Here is a 15,038-nt window from a genome sequence, read left to right on the forward strand (position 1 = left end):
GCACCCTTTTTATCAGATGCTTGAACTCTGCATGAAAGAGCAGTGGAATTACGGTCGAGTGTACAAGTGTGCGGTTTCTGTTGACTCTTACCAAGGATTAAAAATGAGCCTTGCTCATGGGCAGAGAGAACTATGGTCTGCAACAGAGAAGTTTTACAAGGTTGAGTTTAAGAAAAGCCCAACTTGAGGAGAAAGCTTAGGCTGAGGTTTATGTTTAGGAGTATGTTTGTTTGAATTTTATACAGTGTGTATATATTTCTTTAAGAGGAGGGGGCCTCTTGCTTACAAGGTATTAACAAGTATATATCTGTTTAAAAGAATCTGAATAAAAATCACATCCAAACTCAATTATCCAGATTTCACTTCCTTTGTACTGTGATGTCACAATCAGAGAATATCAGGGTCAGAAAGGACCTCAGGAGGTCATCTAGTCCAACCCTCTGCTCAAAGCACGACCAATCCCCAACTAAACCATCCCAGCCAGGGTTTTGTCAAGCCTGACCGTAAAAACTTCTAAGGAAGAAGATTCCACCACCTCCCTAGGTAACGCATTCCAGTGTTTCACCACCCTCCTAGTGAAAAAGTTTTTCCTAATAGTCAACCTAAATCTCCCCCACTGCAACTTGAGACCATTAGTCCTCATTCTGTCATATGACACCACTGAGAACAGTCTAGATCCATCCTCTTTGGAACCTCCTTTCAGGTAGTTGAAAGCAGCTATCAAATCCCCCCTCATTCTTCTCTTACATAGACTAAACAATCCCAGTTCCCTTAGTCTCTCCTCATAAGTCATGTGTTCCAGTACCCTAATCATTTTTGTTGCCCTCTGCTGGACGTTTTCCAATTTTTCCACATTCTTCTTGTAGTGTGGGGCCCAAAACTGGACACAGTACTCCAGATGAGGCCTCACCAATGTCGAATAGAGAGGAATGATCACATCCCTCGATCTGCTGGCAATGCCCCTACTTATACATCCCAAAATGCCATTGGCCTTCTTGGCAACAAGGGCACATTGTTGACTCATATCCAGCTTCTTGTCCACTGTAACCCCGAGGTCCTTTTCTGCAGAACTGCTGCCTAGCCATTCAGTCCCTACTCTGTAGCGGTGCATGGGATTCTTCTGTCCTAAGTGCAGGACTCTGCACTTGTTCTTGTTGAACCTCATCAGATTTGGTCCAATCCTCTAATTTGTCTATGTCCCTCTGTATCCTATCCCAACCCTCCAGCATATCTACCTCTCCCCCCAGGTTTAGTGTCATCTGCAAACTTGCTGAGGGTGCAATCCACATCATCCTCCAGATCATTAATGAAGATATTGAACAAAACCGGCCCGAGGACCGACCCTTGGGGCACTCCACTTGATACCGGCTGCCAACTAGACATGGAGCTATTGATCACTACCCATTGAGCCTTACAATCTAGCCAGCTTTCTATCCATCTTATTGTCCATTCATCCAGCCCATACTTCTTTAACTTACTGGCAAGAATACTGTTGGAGTTAAGGGGCACATTACGTGGTCCGAAGCCAATTGCCCAACCTCTCCATGGGGCTCCACTCCGCTCCACCAGCCATCCCATGAATTGCTCCGTTCTGCCAGCTGCCCCCATGAGCTGCTCCAGCCATCCCGTGATCCGCTCTGCTCCAAGAGCCGCTCTGCTCTGCCAGCTGTCCCACAAATTGCTCCGCAATATATCTTCAGGCTCCCTCACTACTTAACACAACAGTCAGTGATTTCAGCTCTTAGTAAGTTTAGTTCTTTTGTGATTTCTGCTTGTAGTAGGGGAGCCTCAGTGTTGGTGCACCATTGGCCCAAAGTGAATTCAGCTCAGCAGCCTGTAACTAGACTCCTAATGGAATCAAAATTAGCTCTGATATTCCACAGTGGAGAAAGGAGGAAGTGCAATTAGCATGTAAGGCCCTCACCAGGGGGCCCATACCACTAGGTATTAATACCTGTCCTCAGCCTTTCTCCTATCAGTCCTCTACTGAGTCTTCCAGGGAGGCAAGAACTCAATTCCTGATGTGAAAAAAAGAGAGCAAAAAACAGAACTTCTTTAGAACAAAAACCCTACAAAAACAAAACCAGAAAAACAGCCTCATCATCTTCTTCTCCCCTACCACTGTGGTACCTTTTATACATAGAAAGGAGGGGGACACAACCTGAATGTTTTCTTTGGTAGGTGGACAAGGTAGCTACTGTCCTGGGATATCTGTGATCCTACATAAAACAAGTTTCTAGCATAAAGTGATACCATATATTGGGTATTAATGGCTTCTAAATTATTGCAGTTTTCAGAAATCAATTTTAAAAAATCATTATGAGACAAATTCTTGTACTATTTTTTGAGACAAACTGTAACCTATTGTAAAAGTATTGTCTTAACACAAATAACACTGCAGGTTTCTGATTTCTTTTTAAGAGTAGGCTTTGTACATCAACTGTTTACCACTAACTTTAGTCATCAGCTACTGTAAAGACATGATTTTATCTTTCATTGAAGGATTAGCCCATTCCATTCCCATCAAATACAGTCTTTCTCATCATATATTTATCACCTTATTTTTAAATGTCTTTTCCCTGGTTATAACATGGAGATTATTCTTCTTTAAGAATGATGGGATGATCTGAACAAGAGAGCATTCCATGAAATCTCCCAATAAGCTCTGGAAGAGATACACTCTCTTTGTGGTGGGTACAGCTGAAATCTTTCTGTTCTCTTCTTTTGCCAGGAAGATATGACTAGCTGAAGTGTTTGGTTCTATATATAGCTGGCTGATGTCAGCTGGATGCCAGTCTCTTTGGAGAGGGTCAGCCCCCAGTTTGTCTTCGTACTAGGTACCATGCAAACCCAACCAGAAGGATAGAAACCATCCTGGACCAGTCAGGTCATCCCCATTCATAACAAACTCCAGAAACTTCACCAAAAGGGGTTGGGATTGCTTTTTTCTGCACAACAAAGCCTAACAATAGGGTAAGTGTATTGTTTCCTGAAATATTTTGACATTGTTTGTCCTAAAATCTGTTGCATAGAAGACATTTAAGTAACACCTTATCTCAGGAATAAAATATGATGTATATTTTTATCTAGTGGGGAATCCACTTTCTTTGCTTATTTAAAGATACTTTAACAAGCTCATCAACCTTTTTGCTGTCACTTTAAGCAGTTTGCCAGAATTTTTCCTATTTTTGAGACTTTAGATCAAGGGTTAACAAAAGACAGCATATGAAATAAATCACAGATTTGCATTTTTTTAAACATAGTGTGTGGAAATAAGAAGGTCCAGACCACGGCCACAGATCTTGCTACAGAATTTATGTAGGACAGTATGTCACTCAGGATTTCTTATCTTTGAGTCGGAGAATGTGTCTCTGATCAAATGTTTGCAAGGAGTGATTGCCAGTGTCTTTGGCATTGTTAAAAAGACATCTTAGCCAAATGAGAAATAAGTATAGTCACTAATTATTCTGAAGACAATGCTAGAACTAAAAGTCAACTGGATTCTACACACTGGCTCAACAATGTAAAAATGTGGATTTTTTTTTTCAGTGAGGAAAACCCCACCAGACAATCACAATGTTATCACATTCTGCCATGGTCAAAGAGAGGAAACAACAAGCATCAGCCATTATGAAGGAAATCTACGGAAATGGTATAGAGCTAAAACCGGTTACTGTATGTCCTATGTTCCTTTCGCCCCTTCCTAACATTTCTTTTTAATCTTACAGTTTAACTCTCTTACAGCTCTTTCTCTGGGTATTCTGCCATAAATAATACAGTGGGGGTATCATGCTGCCTATGGTAACTAATCCTTCTGTAGTTGTCTCTTTTCATTTGAAAGCTATTTTCAGATGAACAACTGTTGTGAAGGAATGAAGTAATCTAACAGCTGATGTACATTCTGCTTGGATAGCCTTTCAGGATATTATTTGGGGATAATATTATGACTGGATTCCATTTTACAAGACTATTCATATACAAAACATGATTATCTGTCTATATCTTTTTTCCTGTTTTCCATTTCTTTTAATATGCATGATCAAAAATATTTGTATCAATATTCTCCTTCTTCCCCTCAAAGCTAGCTATTGGGATTAATAAACCTTATTAGCTCTTGTCGTTTCTCTCCAATACATAGTCACTGGCTGATCTTTTAAGCAGCAATTCAACTTTCCTGTTGCCATTCTGAGGGAAATGGAAATAGCTATGAAAATCTTAACTTGATTTTCAAAAGTAGGTGCTTAACGTGAGACTTTCAAAAGTGCTTTGTGATTTAGGAGCACATGTCCCCTTGATTTTCACTAGAACTGTACTCCTAACTCAGATGTTTTTGAAAATCCCACCCATAAAATCTTATTTAGGTGCTTAAATAAGTGGCCTAATTTTCAAAATTGCTGAGCATCTAGCAGTCCCCCTTGAAGTCTGTGGAAGTTGTTTAATACTCAGCACTTTTGAAAATCAGGCAATTGGTTTAGGTGCCTAACTATAAATTAAGGACCTAACTTTAAATCTATTTATGAAACTTTTGGATTTATTCTCCTGCTCACATGTATTGTGATAACTTACATAACTTACGGACAAATAACCGACTTAGATAACTAACTGACAAATTTGATTCTACGGAAAGTAGGATCAGGCCCTTTGTATATGTATAAAAAAGAATCTGCCCATCTAAGTGCCTGCCCATTCCTTTCACATTTTGTTGTAAATATATCTGTTAGATTTTTTAAATGCAGTTATATTAAACCATTTAATATCTGAGTGACATTTGCAATATTTTTGTAGATGCCATGTTTGGATCCCATATCTTTGTATTTAAAGACTATGTAAAACAAGCTGTACTGAAGCCAGCTAAGGATTATGTAGATGTTCCACATATGATATAATTGTCTCTGAAGTATCTTATTATTAGGTAACTCATTTCTTAAAGTTGATTGCAGTGATCAGTTAAATCATCCAATGGATCATTTAGGCATTTGCTGTGGGCCACATCCAGTTTTAATTCAAAATTAGTTAATGGGTCAAATTTTTAAATGTAGAGCCTTAAGATCCATGCTCAAAAATATGTGCCTACCTTTACATGTACAGTTCTTTCAATTATGAGTACAGATCAGAACTTTATGCATGCAAAGGCATATGTAAATCTCCACTTTGCAACTGTAGTCAAGGTAACTGCAACACTCAATTTACAATTGTTCATATTTTCACACACACAATTGGACCTCTCTTTTAAAAAATTGACTCTAGATTAGGCATAGGAACTGGTATGAGAAACAACCCAAGCCTTCACCTGACACTGGACTGAATTGATTCCATATCTGGATTAAGACAATGTTGTTGGAACTGGGAAGTAGGACCCATGACAGGAGAAGGCCTGAATGGGACAGAGACAAAGTAGCAGGCAGCCGTGCAGCTCAAAACATAGATGACTGGTGCTGATGATTACCTGATTGCAAGTGAAAGTGGAAGATCAAGGATTTAGAAGTGGGAGAAAAATTGGAGTCTGTCTGTGCGGGTTCTCGGATTGACAGACCATCCTTCTCACTGAAGGTGCAAAGGAAGAATGGGCTAGGAGAAAGATCCTCTCTAGGGGGCCCTGAAGATTTTGGGGGAGTGGGCACAAAATGCTGCTGCATCTGAACCTAGTCAGCATTCGTATGATTTAACTGAATCGAGGCTTTTTTTGAGGTTCAAAGAAGTTTAGTTAACATATTTTACTCACTTCTGCATTTCCTGTTTTCAGCTGGGAATGTAAACTGAAAGACCAAAACACTATGAAAAAGCTTCCCTCTTGGTGTCTTTGGCTTAGCCTAAACCTGGTTGTACTAGAAATCTTGTGAAGTCTTCTGTCATGAGATTTCCAACCTGATATCCAAACCACTGATGTTCAGACAAGCCTTGGAGAAGCAGTCAAACTATCGGATGCTAAAGCCTCTTGAGACTCACTGATCAATACTTTAAATTAATTAAAACTTCCCAATCCTTGACATTTTCTAGCCATCCGGAGAAATTTGGGTTGGAATGTGGATTTTAAATCCTTAAGGTCAGATCCACAGGTTTGTTCTGACCCTTTAAAAAAGATAAAAAAGCTTGGATCTGGGATTTTGATTTGGCCTATCTTTTTTTCCCTAATTGCTGGCCTGCAAACTTAACCTGAGATCTTAAAGTTGAGCTATTTTCTTTTCGGTTTTTGCATCATTACCAGTAATAATGATTCTGCAATTGGAATTTAGCTAACAATTCAATTATATTACTTGAGCCACACAAAAGAATCCCACTCATTCTCCCAAAGCTGCATTGGCTCTGTATTGTTAACAGGAGTAAAAAACATTAAAAATGTATTTTACTGAGTAAAGTAAGTACTTATGGCTTGAAGCAGGTCTATTGCATAAATAGGACCCACTTTTATTCAGTCACTTTTCAATAACACTTTAAGATAAGTATAGAGACTCAAACTCTCTGTAAACAGATTCATACCAAGAGACTTATAATTGCTGATAAAATACAAAGACTGTTAGCTCTACATCACTGCTTCAAATCTAGGCCACGCTGGCAGAGACTGAAAGTTATTACTACCCACCAGTTCTTTAGTGGTTTGTGTGAAATCAGTTTGGGTTGTTATTCCTGTCCTTAGTGGACAAAGTCCACATCAGAAAAAAACACTACAAAAGTGGGAACTAATAGGCATCTTTTTTGTTTTCTCAAGAGAGAGTCCGGGTATTAAATGGGTGAATGTAACAATCTCTCACCTTTTCTGGCCTCCACAGTTAAGAGGAGAGGGGGATTGGCAGAATGGCGGAGAAGACTTGCACTATTCTGCTTGTGCTAAACCTGTTTTGTAGAGGGCTTTACTTTCTGGGCCTAGCAATCTTCACCTTTCACAAATGCTGATTTCACTGTAACAGGTTTAAATGAAAGTAGAAAATAAGTTCAAAATATTTTTTAAGACAGGCTGAAGTCTAATTTACTTTTAAAAATATGAGAAAATCCTTGGCTCATTCATTTTTTAAAACTACATGTTTTTTGTTTGTTTGTTTGTTTTTTGGTAAACAAAGCCCTTGATATCTGTTAATTACTCCTTGCTCACCTTTAAATCTTTAATGCATGCTTTGGCAGCTACATATTTAACTACCTTTTGTGGAGGTTTATAGATTCTTATTTCAGATTATGTGACAAACATATATTATCTCATATTCATGATTAGAATGTATAATCTACAATAAGATATTTAGAAGATTTCAAATTGAAGGATTAAAAGAGATTGGGGGGTGGATGAGGGAGGAAATGTATAAATCATCTTTAAAATGAAAGCTGTTATGATTTTAAGGGGCAGGGAGGACTTGGCAGGAACAGAGAAAAAACTGAGGCTAAAAGGTTAAGATCAGGATTAAAGCATGGAGCTCCAGATTTAAGTGTCAATTTATGAATTTTTAACTTTTGCATTTGGAGATGATCCTTTTATCTTCCTCTAAACACCATCTTCTCTTGCTTCTCATTATTCTTATTACGCTGACTCCAAAGCAATCCCTATGCATATCATTAAACCAGACAGCAGATTTGATTTTAATTTTCAGAAAACTGGAATAAAATCTCACATCTACATTTCTGGGAAGCTGCCTAGATACATATCAAAACACAAAATTGGTTACAAAGAATTTGAATCATTGCTGAGTTAACATAAATGAGAGCTCTGAACACAGATCGAGGACAGTATGTGTCTGAGGGAACAGTGGGGCCCAAAATATTTAACATTAAGTATGGAGCAGATGATTGACAAAGGTTCGGGTGTGGCTGAACTGAATTCTCTCCACCCTATTCCCACAAAATTTCAATATGGGCCAAATTCTTGGCAGTAGAGCAAAACGTGAGTGAAAGGAGCTTTGCTTTACATGAAAATATTGGTGGACTAAGGGGTGAAATTGTCAACTCCAACCAACCAGGATGCCTGCTGAGATTAGCCCCAGATTCAAACACCCTTGACTTTTGGATGTGCGGGAGTTCAAAATGAAATTCTGAATCAAAATTTTGTGGCTTTAGCCCATACCTAGTGCATACTATCTCTATCGTGATGCCTATAAATCACTTCTATATGGCATTGTTTAGGCAGTGGGCAAGCTGATACATCATCTTTCATGCTGAACTCTCTTAGTTTTATTGTTCTCTCTTAAATAACAGGAGACTATCAGGGTTCTTGCTCATGTTATTTTAATGCAGAAGTGCATTCTCCTGTTCCTGGCATTATCCATAGCTGGCTAGATCCTGCTCCAGATGAAGTCAACTGCAAAAATTTGGACGACATCAGTAGGAGCATATCTGAGCCAACCCAGATGCAAGTCCAGTGCCTGCAAACTTCTCTCTGTGTGAGTTAAAGGGAAATCCAGAATCTCAGCAGCCTGGGATAAGTATTTAATGTGCCGTGTCATTTAGAAGAGATTTATATTTGCCAGAACATCAAGAATTCATATTGTTTAGGTTCACTAAGCTTCCAGTAGATATTACACAATGCATTAAAAATTAGAAATTATAGAAACTCTGAAAATAAATATTAACATCTCCATTATTTTTTTCAGTTCTTATTTAATACCAAATGGTACTGTAGCTACCAACTGCTCCCCTTTGTAATCTGTAATGCAAAGTTAAGTTCTGCTCTTCTGTGTGGATGCCCTGGAAGAAATTAAATAGTTTCCAACATATAATTTGATTTCAGTTCATTTTACTATATTGCATACATTTAACACACTCACTGAAGCCTGAATATTCTGTAGTTCATAAAAATATTTAAAGAATTAGGGCTTATTTCAAACACATACCAAAATGTCACCTTGATTCATATTGGAGGCTCAATGCGGTTTTGCATAGCATGATGTTACTTCATATCTTGTCCTGAAGCTTATAAACACCCACAGAAAGTAAGGTCTTATCCACACTGGCAAGTCTCTGTGCAGTAAAGCAGCTTTCTGCACTGTAACTCCCGAGGTGTACACACTGCCAAGCCACTTAGTGCGCAGAAACTGCACAGTTGCAGCACTATAAAAAAACACCCCAATGAGAGGCGTACAGCTTTCTGCACCAGGGCTACAGCGCTGTGATGCTAGTGTAGACACCCTAGTAGATTACAGCGCTGTGACTGGTCTCCGAGCGGTGTCCCACAATACCTGTTCTCAACTCTCTGGTCATTGGTTTGAACTCTAGTGCCTTGCCCTCAGATGACCAACTGTGAGCCCACCCCTTAAATTCCTTGGGAATTTTGAAAATCCCCTTCCTGTTTGCTCAGTGATGCGTGCAGTGGTCTTAGCGCATCTTTCCAGGTGGCCATGCTTGCTCTACACACCAGGCGATCCCCCGCTTGGAGCAATGCCAAGCTGCTGGACTTCATCAGCATTTCGGGAGAGGAGGCTGTCCAGTCCCAGCTGAGCTCCAGCCATTGGAATTATACCTATGGACAAATATCACGATGAATGACAGAAAGAGGCCATGACCGGGACACACTGCAGTGTAGGGTCAAAGTGATGGAGCTGCAGAATGCCTACCACAAGGCGCGGGAGGCAAACCGCTGCTCCAGTGCTGCGCCCATGAGCTGCCGGTTCTACAAAGAGCTGGACATGATACTCGGTGGTGACCCCACCTCCACTGTGAAGGCCACTGTGGATACTTCGGTGGCTCACATGCCAGTCGAGAGTGGACCGAGCCAGGAGGAGGGAATCTTGGACGAGGATGTAATGGGGGAGGGGGACCCAGAAGCAGAGGACAACTCAGAGGTCAGAAATGCATGCAGCCAGGTGCTCTTCTCTACCCGGGAGGAGGCTAGCCAGTCACAGGGGTCGGAGCTTGGTGAAGCGCTAACAGGAGAGGAGGCTTTGATTTTGGGAATTGCTGAAGTGAGTTGTTGGGGGCAGGAGGATTGCAGAAAGCAGGCTTGTGTCTGCATGATGAGCGTACCACCACATGCCTAGTCTGAGCGGTGGAACGGGGTGTTGATTGACTCCCTCACTTCATGGATGTACCTCAGAGATCTCCATGAAACTCTCATGGAGATACTGGGCAATCAACTGCTGCAGGTTCTTTGGCAGAGCTGTTTTGTTTCTTGCCCCATTAAGGGTAACTTTCCTGCACCGTTCTGCCTTCACTGGGAGGGGCGGGGGACCATTGCTGCACACAGGCAAGCTGCATAAGGACCAGGGTGGAAGCCGCAGTCTTGGAGAAGACCCTCACTTGATTCCCTACTCACCCTCAGCAGTGAGATATCTTCCATTATGAACACAGCCTGTGGAAAGTGTGGGGACAGGAATGATTATCAGGCCTCCCCTAAAGTGCTGGCTCTCCCCAAGAGCCACGTGCTCAGTGTACAGTACAGTCCTGGAACAGTGATTTCCCTTGCCCCTGCCCCAGAGGGCAACACCCATCCCTCTGCAGTTTAGCCCTGCTGAAGAACAGTACCCACTGCACTCTACTCCAAAGGAGTGTTGCATATGATATCTGGACATACACAAATCTTTAACCATCCCAGGAACCCACCTCCTCCTGGGATCCTCTCTTCCCCCATCCCCTACAGTGCTGATGTGTTTTTTTGTTTGTCTCTCTCCTCTAGTTGTTGTTATTTAATAAAATAATTGTTTTGGTTTGAAAGCAATCTTTATTCCATTAATTGAAAGCAAACAGAGCCCTGCAAATCAACAGGCAATTTTCTTAAACCTTCACAGTGCATCGTCTACACCAATCACAATCACCTCCTAGCATTACGAGCACTGCACTCCCAAGCATAGCAACAAATATTAGTGCCTTTCAGCTTCAAATTGCTGCCTCAAGGCATCCCTGATTCTTGTGGCCCTGTGCTGCACCCCTCTAATAGCCCTGGTCTCTGATTGTTCAAATTCAGCCTCCAAGTGCTGAGCTTCAGCAGTCCAGCCCTAAGTGAAGCTTTCATCCTTCTTTTCAAAAATATTACGGAGCTACAGCACATGGCTATAAGTATAGGAATATTGTCATCGGCCAGGTCCAGCCTCCCATATAGGCAACGCCAGGGGGCCTTTAAAGGGCCAAAAGCACACTCAACAGTCATTCTGCACTTGCTCAGACTGTTGTTGAACCACTCCTGGCTGCTGTCAAGGTTCCCTGTGTATGGCTTCATAAGCCATGACATTAAGGGGTAGACAGGGTCTCCCAGGATCAGAATGGGCATTTTGACTTCCCCTATGGTGATATTCTGGTCCGGGAAGAAAGCCACGACTTGCAGCTTCCTGAACAGGCCAGTATTCCAAAAGATGCGTGTGACATGCACCTTTCCGGACCAGCCTGTGTTAATGTCTGTGAAACACTCACAGTGATCCACAAGCGCCTAGAGAAATACCCCTTCCAATTAACGTACTCGGTGGTTAGGAGATCTGGTGCCAGAATTGGAATATGCATGCCATCTATCGCCCCTCCGCGTTTAGGGAAGCCCATTTGTGCAAAGCCTCCACAATGTCACTCATGTTGCCCAGAGTCATGTCTTTGGAGCAGGATGTGATTAATGGCCCTGCACACTTCCGTCAACACGAGTCCAATGGTCAACTTTCCCACTCAAAACTGGTTAGCGACCAATTGGTAGCAGTCTGGAGTAGCCAGCTTCCACAGTGCACTCACCACATGCTTCTTCAATGACAGGGCAGCTCTCATTCTTGTGTCCTTCCACCGCAGGGCTGGGGCGAGCTCATCACACAGTCCCATGACCGTGACTCTCCTCATCTGAAAGTTCTGCAGCCACTGCTCGTCATCCCAGATGTGCATGATGATGTGATCTCACCACTCAGTGCTTGTTTCCCAAACCCAAAAATGGCATTCCACTGTGGTCAATGCCTCCGTGAATGCCACAAGCAATCTCATGTCATAGCTACTAAACATGACAAGATCAATGTCAAACTGCTCTTGCCTTTGTAGTTTAAGGAATAACTCCACTGCCACTCGCGATGTGTTGGTGAGAGCAAGCAGCATATTTGTCAACACTGCGGGATCCATTCCTGCAGACCGAAGAGGAAGAGCCATTGAAAGATGGCGACAAATGCAGACAGAAGCACAGGGATTGCTCAGATGTTAAGCAATGCATCATGGGGCACTGGGACAGGACCCAAGATGCCACGCGACCCCCTCCACCTTCCCACAACTCTTAGTGGCAAAAGAGGAAGAGATGCTCTGTGGGATAGCTGCCCAGAGTGCACCACTCCGAATACCGATGCAAGTGCTGCAAGTGTGAACACACTATTGCACAAGCAGCAAGTAGTATGAACACACAACAGTGGTTTCCCTTCAGCGCTCTCTGAGTGATTGTAACTCTGGTGATGTAACTCTGCCAGTGTAGACATACCCTAGTTCAATTATTAAAATGATGAGCACGGGTAAATGTAAATGACAAAGTAGGAGAAGATGCTTAACAATATTATTTTGTACTGGATAATCTAATTATGGCCACATGTGAAAAAGACTACTTTCCAAACCCTGGCAGTAAGAAATTAATAACAAAATAGTTTGCTAAGCATTGAAGTTATCATGGTGTAAAGAGTAAGCAAGAGCTTTAAAATTGAGGACACCAAATGACAGAGTTCTTCAAATCAGTGTCAGCATACTCAGTGCCACTAGTATCCCAACTTCCAGAACTTCTCCATAAGACTGACAATGAAGTTTATGCCATACAGGGCTCTCTGCCCGCAGTCTTACTCAGGGATTTCCTGCCCCCCTCCCCTGCCAATACCGCGCCCACCCCAGTTTTGTGAAGTACTTACATGCAGTGTTGCCTGTTTAGTGATTGTTTGGAAATCTGAACTGAAACTGAAACATTAATACACACTTTAAAAGCATATACAGTGTATGATAAAATAGGTGTATCTGAAAAAGTATAATAGATTTGAAAAGTATAAACATAGACTAGCTTCCTTATACAGCTGTTGTTTTTTATGACAATGTCAGTGCATTCATTTCAGTGATATTGGCCAACCTAAATGTTTCAAATTATGATTTGTAAGCAAAGTCTAAATGAGCTCTCCCTGACAGCTAATGATGACCAACGGGCTGGGGGGGAAAGGCCTCAGGACCAGATTTTATTTACATTCACACCTAATCTACCTAGGTATCCAGCAAACAAAGCTGCGTTGCCCAAGTGATAGATTTTGGCTGGGGTTGGGTTACAAATCACTTGAATGCGCGGAGGCGGGGGGATGAAATGTTGTTATTCTTATTGTATGAGTAAAGGGCAGTAGAACTGTACTTAGCCTGTGCTGATTGAGGACATCAAGAGAGAGGGTGGGGACAGGTGTTTTGCTTGATGGTCTGCCTGAGTCACAAGTACTATTTGACCTGCCCCTCTCCACTGTTTAAAGACAGAGCTGATTAGGCTCCATAGATAGTTTTTTGTTTTGTTAAGAGACCACTACAGCTGAAATCAGGTCTACGTGCTTAGACCTGCTATGGGACAGTGTTTCTGTGGAAGAGACGGCCCAGTCTGCACTAGCAGCGAGGTTCCCCCACTGAAGCTCAGGTGAAATCATTGAGAGCTGGGTGGAACCTCAAGAGACCAACTCGCAGAGGTCACAGTGGCAGGTGGCAGCAGAAGGTGACGGCACAGGGCCATTGGCAACAGAGCGATGGAGTGAATGGTGACACAATGAATAACAGTGGCCAGAGTGAACAGTGAGGAATGAGCAAGGTGCCTTCTTGCCCCCCACCTGGGAGGTGAACTCATGTGAAAGCACCTCTGAACTCTGAGTCTCCACTGACCAAGGACAACACCGGTGAGTATTAATGAGGCTTTTAAGAATGCTGGAGACACAACACAGTTCAGGAGAACAAACATGGCTGTGGCATCATACATGCTATTTAAGGAAGAGATACCACACACTACAAACTGGAGGCCAATGTTAAATGTATTGTCACTCGTTCATCCTGAAGTTGAACACTGGTTCTGAAAAAGACCAGCAAATGCTCACTATCTTTCTGCAAGAAACTCAACTGACTGGCTAGAATCATGTGGAGCAACAGTGAAAGACTCAACAGTTGAAAAAGTGAAGAACTGTCTCATCACAAAAAAATTTGCATACATGGCTGAGGAATGCACTGATGCAAATGGGCATCAAGTATTAAGTCATTCTGTACGTCATCTTCATGTCAGTGGTAGGCCAGTAGATGCATTTCTAGATGTTCAAGTTATAGAAGACACATCGGCTGCAGCTGTGACAATCCACATCTTAGAGGAGTTAAATGCTGGTCAATTGGACCCCAAACAGATGGATGCTTGTGCATTTGATAGAGCTGCAAACTTCTCTAGAAGACATGGTAAAGTACAAGCTTTGCTCAGAGAAAAGTGTAACCCTAGTCTCTCCTATACACACTGCAGAGGCCATCTACTCCAACTAGCGCTAGTATGAGCTGCAGATTCTTCAACAGACCTAAAAAAAGCAATAAATGTAATGTCTTCATTATATTTTTTTTTCAGCAAGAGTCCAAAAAGACTGAATATGTTGGAAAATATAGAAGATACACTGGGACTGAAGTTCAAATTAGTCCAACCTGGGAAAACCCTCTGGCTTTCTCATGAGCAATTCTTGGCTGTTGTCTTAAAATTACTCCAGCCATCATTACTGGCTTTGGAAAGTATCTACCAAGATGAGATGGATCTAAGTAGAGGCTGGTGGATTACTTTTACTACTATGTTCAGAGAAGACTATTGCCATCATTACAAGACTATTGCCTTGTAAGTCTACTGTTGAAACCACTTGGGTCATTAAACAATGCCATCCAGGGATCTGCTACAACAGTAATAGATCTTTGTCCAGCAATATAAGCTACATTTGGATCAATCAGAGAGCTATCCTTTGAAAAAGTACTGGAAGAAGCAAAGACTTCAGTCCAGAAGTTGACTAATGAAGGCATTTATATTGAAACCTTAAGTGAAGAGGACAAGAAGCGTTTGTTAAGACAACTGAAAAAGTACACAGACTTGATTCTTAAAAATCTACAACAGTGACTTATATTCTATTCAACCTCTACGTAGCTTTTACGTAGAGGTTCTA

General features: G+C 41.8%; 1 protein-coding gene across 2 annotated transcripts in view; it reads left to right on the forward strand.

Moving 5' to 3' along the window:
* The first annotated feature begins 2,800 nt into the window (after positions 1 to 2,800).
* Positions 2,801 to 15,038, forward strand: part of MYOZ2 (myozenin 2) — a 38,720-nt gene continuing 26,482 nt past the window's right edge. Inside the window, exons 1-2 of one of the 2 annotated variants that reach the window (XM_038399226.2) lie at positions 2,801 to 2,973; positions 3,550 to 3,652. In XM_038399226.2, coding sequence (XP_038255154.1) covers positions 3,577 to 3,652 — 76 coding nt within the window. In that variant the 5' untranslated portion in view covers positions 2,801 to 2,973; positions 3,550 to 3,576. Of the gene's footprint in view, positions 2,974 to 3,549; positions 3,676 to 15,038 lie in introns of those variants that run through there. The other variant, XM_043513429.1, reaches the window with a different exon arrangement.

This window comes from Dermochelys coriacea, chromosome 4, assembly GCF_009764565.3.
Source record: "Dermochelys coriacea isolate rDerCor1 chromosome 4, rDerCor1.pri.v4, whole genome shotgun sequence".
Classification (NCBI taxonomy): Eukaryota; Metazoa; Chordata; order Testudines; family Dermochelyidae; genus Dermochelys; species Dermochelys coriacea.